The 18,273-nt window shown below is 39.4% G+C and overlaps 1 protein-coding gene across 1 annotated transcript in view; it reads right to left on the bottom strand.

Moving 5' to 3' along the window:
* Nucleotides 1–440: 440 nt before the first annotated feature.
* The window catches only part of FRMD3 (FERM domain containing 3), a gene marked incomplete at its 5' end in the record, with an annotated part of 154,455 nt that continues 136,622 nt past the window's right edge, over nt 441–18,273 (bottom strand). Inside the window, one exon of the mRNA XM_084305718.1 lies at nt 441–3,889. Coding sequence (XP_084161844.1) covers nt 3,294–3,889 — 596 coding nt within the window. The 3' untranslated portion in view covers nt 441–3,293. The remainder of the gene's footprint in view (nt 3,890–18,273) is intronic.

The raw sequence follows: 18,273 nt of genomic DNA on the forward strand, positions 1-18,273 counted from the left end.
TTTTGTTTTTTTTTTACCAGATGCTTTTGCACTGTCTGAGTTCCAAACCATCTTAATGTAAGCATGCTCCATCCAAAAGCTGCACAGCTTTGTTTGCTTGACACTCTAGTTAGATCTGCCCACCAAAAAGTTTCAGCCATATGTCTATAGCCAGGGCCTGTCTTTAAAACAAGACTGCTCAATTTGTACTCTGAGCACAGCAATTTTATTTAGGGGCAAACTCAAAATAGCAACTACTTACATGGTAACTGGGCAAACCATTAGGCCCTTGGCATTAAACATCTGAAGCCATGTTATTAACATCTTTAAGGCCACTGCTTTTTTAGTGTTTCTCTAGCTAGTAAATGGGAAAAAAACAAACAAACAAAGAAAACATCTTTCATCATAAGAACTGTCATAACTGCAGAAAGTTTTTCTCCAGTGTATTTTTATTAGGGATTCCTGCCATCATATTAACATACAAAACAATCAGGATGTTGACATAGAAATGTGAAATTCACTGTACAAAGATAAGGCTCGAGTTACAGATATATTATCCCCCCAGTCTCCATTGAAATAAAACCATATTTAATTCTTCCCAGAGTTGTGTTTATAAATGTTAGACAAACCACAAAATAGATTTCAAGTACATAACATTTTACAATATAATCCAAGCACAGACAGAAATACACAATACTGTACCTATAGATGCTCCATAATCCAACTCTGTAATTCTTACCAACAAGATGCTGTACTGTTACTCTGTTGAATACGCCCAACCATATGCTTCTGTGTGCATTAGGTGGTCCTGGCCTTTATGTTAGAGGACTATCATGAATTTCAGTTAAATTACTTTGATAGGCAAGAGAATACTAGGAAGATTAAGAAGAAAGGGAAGAATTTTAGAAGGCCAGGCCTGAGTGTATGCATATAGGTAGTAAAGGCAAGCACATGTGCACACATACTCTTGCATTTAACCCTACATAAGACCTCACTACACCGCACATTCTCTGAGATTATTTTTTCATGCAACTCAATCATTTTCCAATAGAGTTAAATCAAGCAAAACAATATTCCTACTTCTGGTGTGCTATAATTTACAGGGACGAGATTATATTTTAGAGCACAGGATCTAACTTTCTTTTTTAAACATAATTGCCAGACTTAATAGGAGCTTGCATGGAATCTTGTCTCTGTAGTCCAGCAGGACACCAGTTCTCACAGCCTTCACCACTCACAACTTTTCTGACACCCCTGCTTAAAAACAGTATCAGTGAATAATTTCCTGTTAAGGCCCGATGTCTACTTCAGTTAACTCTCCATTTCTATCAAGCTGAATGATATTTGGAAAGAATCATTTAACGACAAGTAGCACAGGATAAAATCCTCATCAAGTATCTAATCAATAACAATTCTTATGTGGAACAGAATGTCAAGAAAAAAAAAAAGTGAATAGAAAAAGGCAATTGTTCAATTTAGCCTTTGTTGCTTGTGAAATGAATAGCAATTGAAGAGTTTTCAACTGAGAAAAGGAACTTTTAAGCCCTGTAACTGTTTCATTCTTTAAAAACTGGAGAAGATCGGAAAGGGAAGGAGAAATCATGTAAGGAAATCATCAAACTAGATATTTGCAAAGGCTTACATGAGAAAAACAAGCAAAACCAATTCTCTGATATCAAAAGTAAAGGAGTTTACTCAGTAGGAATTAAGAGATGTGGTTACAATACGTTAAATGTACTTCTAATATAACAGCCTCATATATGCCTCCAGTTCATAATTCTCTAAGCAGGAGAACAACTCTGAGGCTGAAATCAGAGTTCCCTAGTTTAAATATGAGATACGTCTGCACTAAGATCGGGGGACCAAAAAAATAAAATAAAATAAAATCTCTCTCTTTTTAGATAGAAGCTCTGTGGTGCATCTGAGGGCCTTCTAATGCTCTCAGCTATTGACAAGTCTTTTTTTTTTTTTTTTTTTTTTTTTTTTTTTTTTTTAAGTATATTCTCTATGCAGTACTGGAATAACTAGATACAAAACCATGTTACATGAAACAGCATTAGGTCCTGTAACTGGGCTCATACTAATAGGGCAAGAGGGTAAGTATGCTGCTATATGTAAAAGGAAGCATATCAACACACACAGAAAGTATGTTGTCTTGGAGATTAGTAATATAGGGCATCAAGGATGAAGATGCATCTGCTAAAGTGTTTAATCCTTTAACTGTGAGTCAGAAAGTTTTCATGTCAACTGTACAGTCTAAAGTTTTGCTTTAAAAAGGAATACACGTTTCTTCTCTAACATTTTTAAAAGTAGGTCACTCACTCATCTACTGATTTAGGTAGAGTTTTAGCTTTTTTTTTTTAATTTTTATTTTTCCCCTACTTACTATTATCTTCTTCCATGTTATGTACAATAATCTACATTTAGACTGAAGACTCACTCTCTTCCAAAACATACTTGGACTATCTTATAAAGACTTTCTATAGCACTGATATAATGTAAGACAAACTAATGTAAGGGGAAGAAGGATCATTACTTTCAATTCTGCTCACTTCCCCAAGCTTTACAACTATGCCTTTCAGAAATTCTTCTGAGTACTCGGTGTCATTTCACCTCCCCCAGGTAGACCCTACTGAACTTGAGTGAACTTTCTATGTACTTCCCAAACCACTGTCTCTCTTATAGAGTTACATGTATATTGAATTCATTCATTCTCCAGCCAGTAGGTTAAAAACAAATAATTGCTAAAACACTAAAAATATCCTACGTGCCCTTCTGCACTATTCTTACCAATCTGTACAATTAAATAACATCAGAAGTTATCTTTTGCTAAAAATTTACCAAAATACTTTAAACACATAAAAATGTAAAAAACAAACAAACAGAAAAACAAACCAAAAACAAAAACCCAGCATAAACATTGCTTGTATAGGCATTGGTTAGAAGAGATTGCTGCACTAAGGAGTATATTCAAAAAATGTTTTCTTTCAGTTTCATTAGATTTAGCATCATGTATTCTAAGGTTAAACACAATGAACCGTATTGTTACGCCCATCTTGTATGATGTAACAGATGAGCAGAAAATCTGAAATGCAGTTAAAATAAAGCTTATTTTTGGTTACTGAAAGGTGACAGTATAAGCCTGAAACTAAAGGAGTACTTTAAGTGTGTAAAGGAAACATAAAAGCCTGAGGAGTCTGAAATGAACTGAATATGAAGAGAGCTACCTACTGATGGCCTCAGGGGCATAATGAAAAGCTGCACTAACTGAAATTTTGAATATAGCCCTTAGTTGTGTCATATTTCTTTAAAATTTAAAAGCTTCCCAGCATGTCACGAATGAAGTTTATTTTGCAAGCTACCCACTGCCTAAGCGGGCAGTAATACTCAATATGAAACTGCTGAAACTCTGGCGTCTCACGGATTTCGTGGAGAAAAGAGATCTGAAGGTCTGACTCCAGGAGAACAAGAAGAAGAGGGAACACAAACAGTAACAGTCCAAGGCCTACAAGCAGAAGTCTGGAGAAACTCTTCACAAAGGCATTCACCTCTATGTTGCCCATTAGAAAATCATAGCTCCACCTAAGTGCTCTTCGAGCTTCTTTCAGTTCTTCTTCTTCTGCGATCATAAAGGCATTTTCATCTGCATCCAGTTCCTCAAATGAATCTGTATCATCTTTCTCATTCTCTGCTCTTGGACAGCTATCAAAAAGCATATCGATCTCATCATCAACCGGTGTGGGCAGCAAGCTGGCACTGGGATTGTATACCAGTTCTGAGATGGTTAAGGGTTCCTCTTTCATTTTCTCTTCCTGATTATTAGCAAGATCAACATTCTCCCCAGTGTCTTTAACAGGGGAGCTGGAAATCACAGGGACCGAAACATCATCTTCCTTTGGCAGTTGGATACCTGAAAGAGAGATTAAAACAGTGATCCTAAATTTCTGTTTCCCTGGTGGCAAAACAAAATCTGACCACACACAATTAGCAAACACTGGAAACACCTTTTCAAAACTGTATCTGTGCCAGAGGAGGACATCTTTTACAACACTGCCGTACACCAGACCTGACTAAAGTCATCTGATGCAGCTACCACTAATAACAGTGTAACGCAAACAGAAAATACAACAGTTCATCTTCCATAGACAATCAGGTTTCTGATATAAATGAATACCTACTGCAGATGTGCATTGCTGCTATTTGCTTTCACAATATTAATAAATCACAACTTTCTCTTCACTCATCTGAAAGAAATAAAGTGATAGCATAATGGCTGAGGTTGGGACTTTTCAACAGAGAATGACATTAAAAAGAGACAATAGATTGTCATGATAAATTAATATTAAAAGTAGATAAAAGGAGAGGGGTCTGGAACACCATATGGGGATTTGATATTATTGAAACAGATTGAAAATGCCTCACCTCTTTAATGAGCTACCCCTCATATCTCATTTTTCTTCCAGTAATCTTTCCAGTCCTCATACTCAGTCCCTTTCCTCTCTCCCCTTCAAATTTCTCTCCCCCTCACAAAGAAATCTTTCTTAGCCCTACTTGTATGATTATTTCTTATGAGTCAACTATCTGCCCAAACTCTGTCCTCTCAGGACTTAATACCCTTTTTCCAGAGTAACACTAGCAGCAGTAAGTCTTGGTGTCTGGCTGTTCTGCAGCTACATGAACACTGCAGTGATTCTTCTTAGTTGTCAGCTGGAGAGGAGTCAGCTGGAGGGGCAGAAAACTAGGCCCAGGGATGGGACAAAGTGATGGGAGAACAGTTTAAAATTTATACCATGTCTGACACTCATTAATATCATCAGATGCCATCTATGAGCAGAAGGAACAGACCATTCACAGTGCTATGTGCACCAGCAGTATATAATATCACTTAGTACATGTCATTTTGTGATCTCCATCTCTCCATTCTTTATAACTGACTAATCCAGATGCAACATGGAGATAAGGATATATCAGGTAAAACGAACACAACAAGATTATATGACTTATCCAACAAGTAACCCAGGAAAATCACAGCAACTTAGTATTTATAATTTAAATTAGCCCAGTTCTTTGATTTTAGCAACAGAGGTCTGCAGAAGATGGAGTACTGGCATCATTAAGGATTAACTGCAGTTTTAATGCAGTAAAAATTAATGTTCTGAGGCTTTAAAATAAAGTGGTATAAAATAATATGTATTACTACTGAAAAACAAGTACTAAGAAAAGTAATACATCTCCACTGTTAATTACAATAGATGCATCATGGTTTTCAGTGTGAAGTAAAAAAGTCTCTGCAAACTCTATTACAGCTTTCTATTTAAGAGCAACAAACATTGGAAAAAAGTATAACAATAATTTAAAAAAAAAAAAAAAAACAACCATGATGATAACTTTGAGATGAAGGAAAAGAAGCATGACCTGAACCATGTTATAATAAAGGAATGCAGCACTACTCTGTAAAAACAACACAGAACAAAAACCAAAGCAAAAATCCTGGTCATAAACACATCTACAGTATAAGAAGATATACAGCTTACATGCATTTTGGATCACATTTCTAAGCTAAAATTTTACATAGTAACTCAACTATAATTAACTAAAATGCTGCCGAGAATGCCACTTTGAAAGTAGAAGCCTCTTCAGATTTTTCTTGAAAATGTCAGAGATTTTTTTTTAATTATTAGACCTAAGAATTTTAGATGCACCGTATTGAAATGATGAACTTTATTCCTGAAACCTACTTGCCCTCTATTGACTAGATAGCACAAGAATATTCATATGTCACTGGTTTCTTGATCATTAAACTGAAAGCAAGCCATAACTGTATTTCAGTAGAGTAGGTGATACTCAGTACAGCCTAGACTTTCTTACTGTTAACACATTTTGCATTTTTTGAATGACAAGGTCTTAAATTTATTTATTTTTAACAGCTACCATACTCTCGACAGGACATATCCATGATAATCTCAGTTTTATAACAACTGATGCTAGAAATGTGCACTAACAGGTCACCCAAACACAGACCTATTCTGGGCCAGACATAGGAACATGATCACACTTCCACTAGAGCCCTAAATACTGAGGGTTTTCAGCTATAGGTTTTTATTCATGCTGCATCCCCCTCATTGGAAAAAATAACTGCAGAAAACCTGTCAATAAACAGCTAACACATCAAACTTTGTAGAATAAACTAAATAAACAGATCAATACTTTGCAAGATGGAGTTGCAGCACTGGGAATTTTAAACCTAGTTAAAATATATCCTCATGAAAATATCTGCCATAGTATGATGTGCCTGAGAGTTTTCACACACACACACACAAAAAAAAAAAAAAAAAAAGTAAGTAAGCTCTACAGCTCCATTAACATGTTTTCCAGCCTATCAAATAGATAAGTAAGGTGTGTAGTTACCCCAGCTTATAGACTTGCCAAAAACTGGGTGAGTGATGTCACGTAAATATCTTTTAACTTTAAAATTATACTGAAGTTGATATTAGCTGGGGGCTGGGGTGAAATGCCAATAAATGCAACATATAAAATATATAACATATTACAAATATGTTGAAAAAGACACAAGCACTAACAGTAAAACTACAATTGAAACCTGCTTACATTAAAGCACTCCTTAAACAAGCCAGCTTGCTCCTAACCTGAAAGGACAGCTTTCTGGATCCCCCTCTTAACTCAATGCTTTGTGCCCCATGTTATATTCATCAGAGAAAACCTCTTCATTATACAGCACAATTGTTGGGAAGCAACACCCCTTCAGCAAAGCATGATAGATGTTACATTCATTTTCCCTATTAACTCTTCAAAATGGCCCAGGCAGTTCTCTGCCCCCATAATTTATTATCTTTTCCTACTCTCTAGGAGATAAGCTGGCCATGCTTCCAGGTGAGGTTTCACACCCTGGCTAAAGGTTAGCTGCAACCAAAAAGACTATTTCCGCTCCCTTTCATTTGATGCCTGAGTGAGCCCATATGTAAAGCTAACCTAAGAAAACAACTATTTTTGTTTGTTTGTTTGTTTTTCCAGGTTAAATCTCTGATGGTTTTTCTTCCTGAATTGGCTTTTCAGGTGTTCTCAGTGATGGAGAGAGAGGAGTGCTCCTTTCACCAGCTGCAAGACAGCAGACTGCGCACAGCTGAAATGAAGCCTTGCCTTCAATAAAGAAAATGCAGATGTCTCCTTATTAGCCCAATTTGACTGTCTAACTATTAATTTCTTGCCTCAACTACTCTGTCCTCTCCTATGATAGCCACTCCAGAATTTCATCACTTTTTGAAATGAAGTAAGCATTGTGCTGGAGTCTTTGCATTAAAAAATATACTTGCTACAGCCATTGAGTGTATACAAACTGACTGACACTAGACCCAACAGTATATGACCATTAAGAGGTAAGAAAAGATTTGGGAAGATATTTCTCCTAAGCATATTGTAACAGCACGTACCGCTGGATCATTAAACCACGCTCTGGATCTATTTCAGAGTGCATGCACAATGCCTTGAATATGAAAGCCAGATTTTTTTAAACACTGTAGCCCAACACTAAGCATCTACACATACATGTATATGTAGATACAGAAGCACAACAATTTTCTTTTCAAAGGTGCTTTTCACTTTCCCTTAATAGGAGTAAAAGGTATGTTGAGACACTTCAGTATGGATTAAAGGACCTACTTTTAACCTCCCAAATTCAAGAATCCTGGCTGTAAGGCTCTCTATACCTGCTTAGATGCAAGGTCAATATTATATCTGTTTATCATGTTTCTCATCATACAGAGGACAGCTGCACCTACTCCAGAGAAAGGTCACCCCAATTTATGGTTCTGAGCCTTCTCTCCTTCCCCAGAGTAAATTCCAGTGTGCATAACATGCATAGTGAACATAAACAAGAAAGATCATATTAACTTCTATGAACATTGCTTTTTTCTCCTATATCTGGCAAACGTCCTTTCACTTTGTGATCAACCTGTAGATAGAAGGCAGCAGAGCAACCTTTTCAGATCAGTGTTTTCTGAGGGGACTGTATTAAAATTGCAATGTGGCACAATTCCAAAGTGTATATCAACTTTGTAGTCCATTATTTAGCTTGAGCTGGTAACTTAACATATAATCAACATAATTACAGGAAGGTACACACGAAACTAAAACAATTACTACTGCCCATTATTCCCACCCATTCTCTTCATTCTCTTTCCCTAATGGAGTACTAAAAATAAAAATAAATAAACAAAAACACATCCTAATCCATAGACTCAAAGCAAGAGGAAAAAAAAGGGGGAGGATTTTCAACTATTTTACCTGTTGTTAAACATTAAATCAAAACTCTATTTTATATCAGCTTGATAAAACTATAAATAAATGTTTTAATATAAATATATGAAAACTCAGAGTGAGCACTAGCTGATGCTGTTGTAAATTCATTTGATATTTTAAAATATATATATAAAGCTGTTATTTTTATTCTTTCATATTTGATATGACACTGCAACATTTCTCAAGTCAAGGCTTGAAGAAACAATTAGCTATTAATCAGTGTGAAAGTAAGCCCACAGCAAAGTTCCAGTCACAGTACACATATATGTTGGGCCACTCAGACTTTGATGATTTCAAATGACAAAAGTGCAATGGCATATTATCAGTTTCAATGCTGAGATGTCTTATACAGGCATGAGAATATCACAATAAAGCACCAAAATTCAAAATTGTTCTAGACAACAAGAAATATTCCACTGACACAAGTTTAAGAAAGGAAAAATGTTTTCAGATTTGCTTTTAGAATATGCTTTATGACAATCAGTTATCCAAAGTAATGAATCCAGGTTTAAAACAAGAATTCCTCAGTCTCCCAATGGAAAGAGGAAAAAACCTGAAGTAAGCCTGAAGCCAATATCCTTTAACTAACTCTACAAGTCTGCTGCAAATGCTTTGGTCTTATTCAAACATAACAATTACTTTGCTGCCACTCTTATTGGGCTACAATTTGGAGATGGATTTTGAAAAGTTTACTGTTTTTTAATAATAGTTAATATTTATATTATATTCAGATTTCAAGGAATCTGACTCAAGTATTAAATTATATTTAAAACCACTTCTTTCCTTTCTTCAGTTTTTAATTTTAACTGAAATTTACAGTCCATAGCTCAAAGATTTAATACCTATTACTGGTATTACTGGTATATCAGGTAAATCATCAAAAGAAGCACAGCCAGCAGGTCAAGGGAAGTAATTCTCTCCCACCTGCTCTGCTCTCATGAGACCCCACCTGGAGCACTGCATTCAGCTCTGGGGCCCGCAACATAAGAAGGACATGGATGTATTAGAATGAGTCCAAAGGATGATCCGAAGGCTGGAGCACCTCTCCTACAAAGACAGGCTGATAGGGCTGGGGTTGTTCAGCCTGGAGAAAGCTCCAGGGAGACATATTAAAGGTGTTCCAGTACTTAAAGAGGGTCAGCAGAAAATCTGGGGAGGGACTCTTTTGTCAGGAAGTGGAGTGATAGGCCTAGGGGGAATGGCTTTAAAGTAAAAGAGGACAGGTGTAGGTCAGGTATGAGGAGGAAATTCTTTACTCAGAGGGTGGTGAGGCACTGGCACAGGTTGCCCAGAGAAGCTGTGGATGCCCCATCCCTGGAGGTGTTCAAGGCCAGGTTGGATGGTGCTTTGGGCAACCTGGTCTGGTGGGAGGTGCCCCTGCCCATGGCAGGGGGTTGAAATTAGATTTAAGGTCCCTTTCCACCCAAACCATACTATGATTCTATATGATAAATAAGCCCAATGTTACTTACATATCCACAGGAAAGATTTGCTATACTTTTCTGGCAACTGGACAAATTTTACAGAGCCAAAGAGATCTCATTACATGAGCCAAAACTCAGTACTTCCCTTTCACCAAATACTGGGATTCCTCCAAACCTCTAACTTGCTACTGCAGATAGGAACATGAACAGCTGAATAAAACACAAATTTACAGTGGTCATATGCTATGAACACGAATATGTAGGAGGTCTGACATAAATGTTGCCAGCAGCTAGCGTCTCTAAAGGAGCCAAAAACAGCAGCTGAGGATTCACAGGCTGAAGGGCAGCCCCAGCCTCCCCGTTCTTAAGAAGCTGCAGTTGCCAGGAATACAACATTCTAGAACAATGTATACTGTTATGAAGAAAATTCAATTCATCCCTTGTGTTGTGGCTGGATATACTGCACATAGCTTTGCTTACCAGACATGCAAACAAAATTACGTATCTGTAAAAGGACTTTAACTTTTACAAGAAGAAGGAACAAGTATAAAGATTTCCTTCTTTTAAACAGAGAAGTGAAAAAAACAGATTCAGTCCAGAAAAAAGAGAGCAAATGGATTCTCTGCTGGAAATACTTTTTATGAGTGTACAAAGAACTACATCTGTCAGGCTGCAATTGGAACAGTTCCTTCCTATGCCTTTCACCACTTCCTCTAGAAATATTGCGTATGCCTTACTTAATTTCATTGCAGACATAATTCATATGTACTATTCATCAAATGACTTGAAGGAGGAGGTGACTTTTTCACAAGAATAAAATGCATGGAGATCACAAAGAAAATGTAGGAAAGGGAAACAGAATCTAGAATTGCACTCAAATATTTCCCTGCATCTACATCAAAGCAAGATCTGCATCACAGCCAGATGTCCAGCCCTCAGAAGTAGGAGACCATACCCTACCCACATCCTGTGCTCATATAAAACACCTAATCTGGCTTTGCAAGGAGAGTAAATCAATGACAAATTTTAGTAACTCCTTTTCAGGCAGTGACCTGGAAATCTTGCTGGCAGTTCCAGTTAGTTTTATCCTTTCTGCAACTTCTAGAAGGCAGTAAAGTTCTGTCATGACTGCTCACATCAGGTGTGGACACTGTGACTCGAAGGCATAGCAACTGGCCCCACAATTGCACTGAGTCACAGTGTTCAGCTAATGCCACAGTTTGTGCAGCCCCCAGAGGCTCCAGCTCTGGTATCTACACCCTGCAATGCACACCCAATGTGCAGAAATAAAAGCAAAGCAGAGCATGCAGTGCTCTGGTTTTCTGAGGTCTAGCAACCCTCTGCCCTGGAAGGAGCTCACCCCAGCACTGCTGGCCCCATCCAGAAATATGATTTAGCAGTGAAAAGGTTAAGGTAAGTAGCAGGGAGGGTGAAATGTCCATTGTGGAAAGAGGAATGAAAGAGGAAGATTTGTCTGTCAGCAGATTATAGAAAGGGGAGAAGCTGGTGAAGAGACTGCAACCACTGGCTCTCTAGCGAAAGGCCAACAAGAGTGAGGCTGCAAAGAACTGGCACCAATGTGAAAGCTTAACACCTGAAAAAAAGGACAAGTGGGACATTTCAGCACCTCCATTGAGTTAGAAGAACACTTCTGGTGTAAGTCAGCATTGTTCTGAAATGGTCGCATGCAGAACAGTGCTCTCCCAAGGAGCTATGCCTTCCCCTTCTACACAAACTAACCACAAGTCCTTGGCTTTATATGCTGATTTTATACCCATATACACCAACAAGGCTAACATCCTGTAAACAGCATCACAAGATCAAGGTTTATAAAAATCATCATAGCCCCAGTGCACAAGTCCATTATTAAACTGGCATCTAATACAAGACAGCTTGCATGTATGTATTAGGAGACAGCATTTAACTGAGGACATGAATGCAAAATACATGTCAACAGTAATGCTTTTTCCATTTTGCTACCGCTTTTTGAAATGAGGGAGTTCAATGAATTCCCACAGTTAATAGAGCTTTCCTTGAGTGGTAATGTTATGAAGCATAGCCAGCCAGGAGCTGCTGCAATTCAGAGACAAGTCGCTGCAAGAAGCATGTTCTCCCATACCTGAGATGCTTGCTGCCTTCTGATTTCCAAATGTTACAAATATGACAATACTCTGGTATTTGCCAGAATATCGTGAGTTAATTCTTTTGTAAATACCTATTTCTGAAATGAAGATTCAATATCAACAAGACATGATTTTATACAAGTGCATGAGTAACTGACATCTGTCTACTCATATATGCAAAAATATGAAAAGTAAACAGTATCACAGAAAGGATGGAGAAACAAATTTTGAAATGCCACACTTCATTAATGAAGCAGAGGTATATAGATTGATGGGTGGACCAACCCCTCTTTGGAAAACAAATCATTACGGTATAAAAGCAAATAAAAATCTTAGTTGTGGTTGCTATCCAGAGCGACACTGAATATGTTTTGTTCCTTGGGTTCCATTCCTTTTATGTATAATGAAAAAAAAAAAATCACACACCTTTTTTAATTTTTGGTATTATTATTCAGTATATTATATTATTCAGTACCTAGAAAAATAACATCAAAAAAGTTATGGTCTGTCAACCCAAGCCACTCAATTGCAGTAAAACTAAACTGTGTCAACTACTGTATTCAGCCAATATTCAAACTATGCTATGAACCTATCTCCTAACTCAAGAACTATTCAGTTTGCTAGAAATTATTAATTTTTAAAGTAATTCTCCCCCTATGTTAAAGAAAACTGCAAAAGTAAAATTCCAGTCATTCATTCATTAGCAATTAATGAATTAGTCTACTGTTAAAGCAATATATTACAACAAATCTCATTTAGTTTTTTTGTCATTCATTCTCCAATCCTCCTGTCAGTAATTCATCATTATTCTCTGCTGTACTCAATGTAGTATTTCAGTATTTTCAATACAGTTTCTTTCCAAGTGACCAGGATTAGCACAACAAACTATGGAAAAAAAAAAATATGTATATATATGAGTAAAATAAATTTAAATTTACCAGCCCTTCTGGCTGTGATCTTGGAGCCATGCCGCAGTAATCGAATACACACTTCCTTGCTACAGTGGTTAACCATCCGTAAATGAATGCTTCTCTTGGTTTGGATTTTTACAAGGCATTTCACCATTTTGGTTATGAATCCCTGTTCTCAAAGTCTTGTAAAGTCTCTACCCATACTGTCTCTGACCTTTTATTGCATTTCCACTGAGTTTTAAAAGACTAACTCAAGTCCCTCTCAATGAATCAAATGACAAGCTTCTAACATGGACAACAAAAATATCCCAGCAGGGAACAGCACGAGAGGTTATTTTTAAACATTTCCACATGCCTCATAACGTACAATACGAACTTCCACAGCATCCATCTCAGTTAGCAGTTGCTAGCATAACAGCTGAATCACACACACACAAGCATAAAAATATCCAAGGCATCAAAACACAGTGCAATGAAACAAAAGGCCAGCATTTAGGGGCTGTTTTTCACAGAACAAAATGACACTGCAGCCATTATTTTTCTAATAATAATTTGATAACTGATGTTAATATCCCCAGTGCTACCTGGAAAATACTTGTGGAAAATGTAGAGTTACAAAAGGAAAAATCCATGCTATGCTTAACAGCCTTAGTCAATGAGATGAAAATGCTTTCATGTCAAGCCTAGCATCAAAACTAACCTGCTTGCAAATAAACAAGAAGAGAAAAATCCTAAGTTTGGGAAAAATGTCTCTCTGCATATGGGCTCCAGTTCTCAGTTGTGCATAACTGTTGAATGCCTTCACATTCACCAGAGAAAAGTGTTGCTTTAGAAGGCTGGCCATTTCTCTGCTCCTCTGCAGAAGGGGATCTGCAGGATCCTAAAAAAGACATGACACATAGATGCTGACTGCTGATAACTTGCTCCAGCTGGAAGCTGGAATGCAACCACGTGCACAGTGTCATGCTGTTCCAGTGGGAAAGGAGCTCTTACCAGGTTCGCTGAAGCCACAGAGAGAAGGGGTGTACAGGGGGACAGTCTCTCACTTCCCCAAAGACTTACCTTTAATGTTTGTACTGCTTGAGTCTACTACTTGGCATCCCTGTTCTCTCTGCACCATAAAAATCAATGACACACATGCAGATACATGGGAAATAAGGGAGGAAGGGGAACATAGTCCTGCAAATGTGTGTTCTCTTATGAAAGATGTCTACTTCAATGGAACCTTTTGGAAAGTGTCTTTGTGGTGGCTCCCTTCCTCTGCCTCCCAGGCCCATAATATGAATATGAATATGCAGCAGTTCTCGTTTTCAGTCCTTCCTACTGCAGGGCAAATGCTCAAACACAAGGAAAGGCCTAACTGAGGACACAAGGGTCACCTGAAAAAGACTGTAAATGGCTTCCAACAGAAACACATTCATGTGCGTAAATACATGTATATCATTTATGTTTTACATAACCATGTTCTTATAAGAAAGAAATGACTGAGATTTCAAGACATTGCCCACAAGACCATGTATACAAAACTGAGGGTGATTTATGCTGAAATACTGTAGCTGAGTCAATGTAGTGGGTTTACGTGGCAAGGTTTTGGTAGCAGGGGGCCATAGAGGTGGTTTCTGTGAGAAAGATCTAGAAGCTGCCCCATGTTTGGGAAGGGCCCCATTGTCTTCCAGAGCTGAGCCAATAAGCGATGTTGTTTTGCGCCTCTGTGAGAACATATTTTAGACAGGGAAAAAAACGCTGCACCACACACAGCAGCTGGGAGAGTGAGAGGAGTGAGGAACAGCCTTGCAGGCGCCAAGGTCAGTGTAGAAGGAGGGGGAGAGGTGCTCCAGGTGCCGGAGCAGAAGTCCCCTGCGGCCTGTGGTGAGGACCATGGTGAAGCAGGATGTCCCCCTGCAGCCCATGGAGTACCACGGTGGAGCAGGGTTCCACGCTGCAGCCCATGGAGGAGACCACGGTGGAGCAGGTGGCCCTGCACTGACAGAGGCTGCCGCCTGTGGAAGACCCCTGCCGGAGCAGATTCCGGGCCGGACCTGTAGCCCGTCGACAGGAGACCACGCAGGAGCAGGTGACCTGGCAGGAGCCAGGTTGGAGCAGTTTTCTCCTGAGGGATGGACCACGTGGTACAGACCCATATCTGGAGCAGTTCTGGAAGAGCTGCTGCCTGTGGGAAGCCCACGCTGGATCAGTTCATCAAGGACTGCATCCCGTGGGTGGGACCCCACAGCACAGGGGGCGAGAGTGACGGAGAAGGAGCAGCAGAGAAGAAGAAGCGGTAGAAGGTTATGATCAGGCTGTAGACTGACCATAACCCCCATTCCCCTGTACCGCTCGGGGGGAGGAGGTGGAAGAGGGTGGATGGGGGGGAAGGTGCTTTTGGTTTCTTTTCTTTGTTTCTCACTTCTCTAGCTTGTTAGTAATGAGCAATAAATCTTACTATCTTCTTATGCTGAGTCTGTTTTGCCCGTTACAATAATTATTGCATGATTTTCTCATCCTTATCTCAACCCTTGAGCCCTTTTCACATATTTTCTCCCCATTCCTCTTTGAGGAGGGGGAGTGAGAGAGCGGCTGTGGTGGAGCTCAGCTGCCCACTCGAGCGGAACCACGACAGTCAACAATTCTTTGTCTCTACTCTCTCAGCAAGTAGGGATTAGGCTCTGTTTCTGGAGACAGAAAAAAGACTTTACATGACCTCACACTGGCAGTGAATCCTGCATAATGGTTGGAAGACACTTGTCAGCAAAGATTTTTCAGAAGAGGAATGTGTTTTTCTCCTGCAGGACTGCCTGGGACTCTTTTTTTTTTTCCTCCAGCAGACAGACAGGAAGGCAATAAACCAGTCTTAGTAACTATTTGGTTTTGCAGCCCTGTCCGCTCTCCTTCCTAAGTTGCTGTTATAGACCGATACAGCTGAAATGCTAACCACTGGCAGAAACTGTTAGAGAGACCCTTACCATTCAAGTAGAGTTTCAGGGTAGGTTGAAAACAGCACATGGTTCTGTAACTTCTCTTAAAATCAAAGCAAAGTATTTAAAAAAGGAAAAAAAAAAAAAAAAGAAAAAAAGAAAAAAAGAAAAAAAAAAACTCCCCAAAGCAAAAAACTATGATGAATAAAACACTCCTCAAAACTGATACACTTCCCATGCCAATGAAAACAGTGAACAGGTGTGATGGTTTCACCCTGATGGCTAGCTAAACTCAAGCACCCTGCCTTGCTCCATCCCCTTCGTCATCAGGACAGGGGAAGAAAACACAATGGAAGAGGGCTCAGCGGTTAAGAACAGGCAGGTCACTCATGAACTATTGTTAAGGACAAAGCAGACTCAATATAGGGAGATTAATATGATTTATTGCCTATCACTAGCAGACTAGAGCAGTGAGAAACTAAATGCAAACTAAAAACACCTTCCCTCCATCCAACTTCTTCCATTTCCTCCCCCTGAGCAGTGCAGGGGAATGGGGGCTGCAGTCAGTCCCTGATGCTTTGTGTCCACCACTCCTTCATGGTCCCTTTCTGCCCCTGCTCCACCTGGGGTCCCTCCCACGGGAGTTTGACCTCTTCCCCAGCTGAGCCTGCAAGGGCTGGCCACAGGCAGCAGCTCTTCAAGAACTGCTCCCATAGGTCTGTACCATGGGCCATCCATCAGGAGCAAACTGCTCCAGCATGGTGTATTGGGTTTAAGTGGCTCTGGTTTTGGTAGCAGGGGGGCTGCAGGGGTGGCATCTGTGAACAGAGCCCAGCAGCTGTCCCATGTCAGGTCAGGGCTAGCTCCAGCCAGCTCCAAAAGGGACCTGCTGATGATGGCCAGAGCTGAGCCAGGGAGCAACCCTTTGCACAAAGTGCACAGTAGAGAAACTTACAAGGAACAGACTTTATTCCATAAATGAGAATCATCTCATCATTAAAATTTACCAAAGAATTAGTACAAAACTATAATATATGTGGCCTGAGCTAAGGATGCTCATTTTGGCCTCAACTAAATTTAATTGAAAATTAGGAAAATGTAATTATCTTGCAGACCACAGAAATCTAAAAATATAACTTATTTTATTTAAAAACTCAACTAAGAAATCTGATGGTTCGCAACATACTGCAATTTACAATTTTTTGTTATATATGCGTGCACACACCAGATACCATCAGTTGACAGGAGTAGTGATTCCGCCCATTTCAAGGGGAAAATTCAAGGGGAAAAACTGGGTCATACAACATGTGTCATACAATGACACAAGACATTTCATGATTCTCTCTCTGACACACTAAGATAAATTTTGTCTTTTTTATCCAACAGGTATTATTTTAAAATTTTTATTATTTTAATATTTAACATTATTTTGTTATTATTCTAAAAACAAGAATGTCAAAAGATTGTGTATTAGTTCCACTGTACATAAAGACTTATCACTAAAACCTTTTTCTGATAAAATTCAGTACAACAACACTAATTTGTGCACAGGAGAAAAGTGGACTATGCTATTAGCTACAGTGTTCTTGCTGTATAGATATAATGTGTGAAGATATACTTAACATTATTTTGTATTTTACTAGCATATTTTTAATATTTATGGGACTATAATAAATAAGGGACCAATATTTCACATTAATGCCTAAGTTGTAACCACAGAAGTTCCAGATGCCTGTGCTGTGGAACTGAAGCTTACAGAATTCACACACACAGACAGACAACCAGACATACACAGTAGCTCATTCCCATATATTTGTTGGATGCAACAAAGACCACAATCTCGTTGCAATCACAGAGGCGTGGTAGGACAGCTCGCACAACTGGAATGTTGTCGTGGAGGGCTATGTCCTTTTAGGAAAGCCAGGCTGGGGAAGCCAGGGGGTGGGGTTGCCCTTTATGTGAGGGAGCAATTAGAGTGCACCCAGCTCCACCTGGGGGTGGGTGATGGACAAGTGGAGAGCTTGTGGGTGAGAATTAAGGGGTGGGCTGGTATGGGGGACACTGTTGTGGGGGTATACTACAGGTCACCAGATCAGGAGGAGGAAGTTGATGAGGCCTTCTACAAGCAGCTGGTAGCAGCCTCGTGATCAGGGGCACTGGTTCTCGTGAGGGACTTCAATTTTCCAGACGTCTGTTGGGTAAGCAACTCGGCCAGGTACACACAGTCCAAATGATTCCTACAATGCATTGAAGACAATTTTCTGACGCAGGTGGTGGAGGAGCTGATGAGGACGGGGATGCTCCTGGACCTTGTCCTTACCAACAGGGATGGGCTTGTTAGGGATGTGAAGGTCAGGGGCAGTTTGGGATGCAGCGACCATGAGATGGTAGAGTTCAAGATGGAACTTGGTGAAAGAAGTAAGGCTAAAAGCAGGATTGCTACCCTGGACTTTCAGAGAGCCAACTTCAACCTCTTCTGAGGCCTGCTTGGGAGTATCTCATGGGCTAGGTTGCTAGAAGGCAAGGGTGCATGTGAGAGCTGGGCTACATTTAAACAGCACTTCTTCCAAGCTCAGGATCGATGCATCCCTAAGAGTAAGAAATT

Source organism: Netta rufina, assembly GCF_964035555.1.
Source record: "Netta rufina genome assembly, chromosome: Z".
NCBI classification, from domain to species: domain Eukaryota; kingdom Metazoa; phylum Chordata; class Aves; order Anseriformes; family Anatidae; genus Netta; species Netta rufina.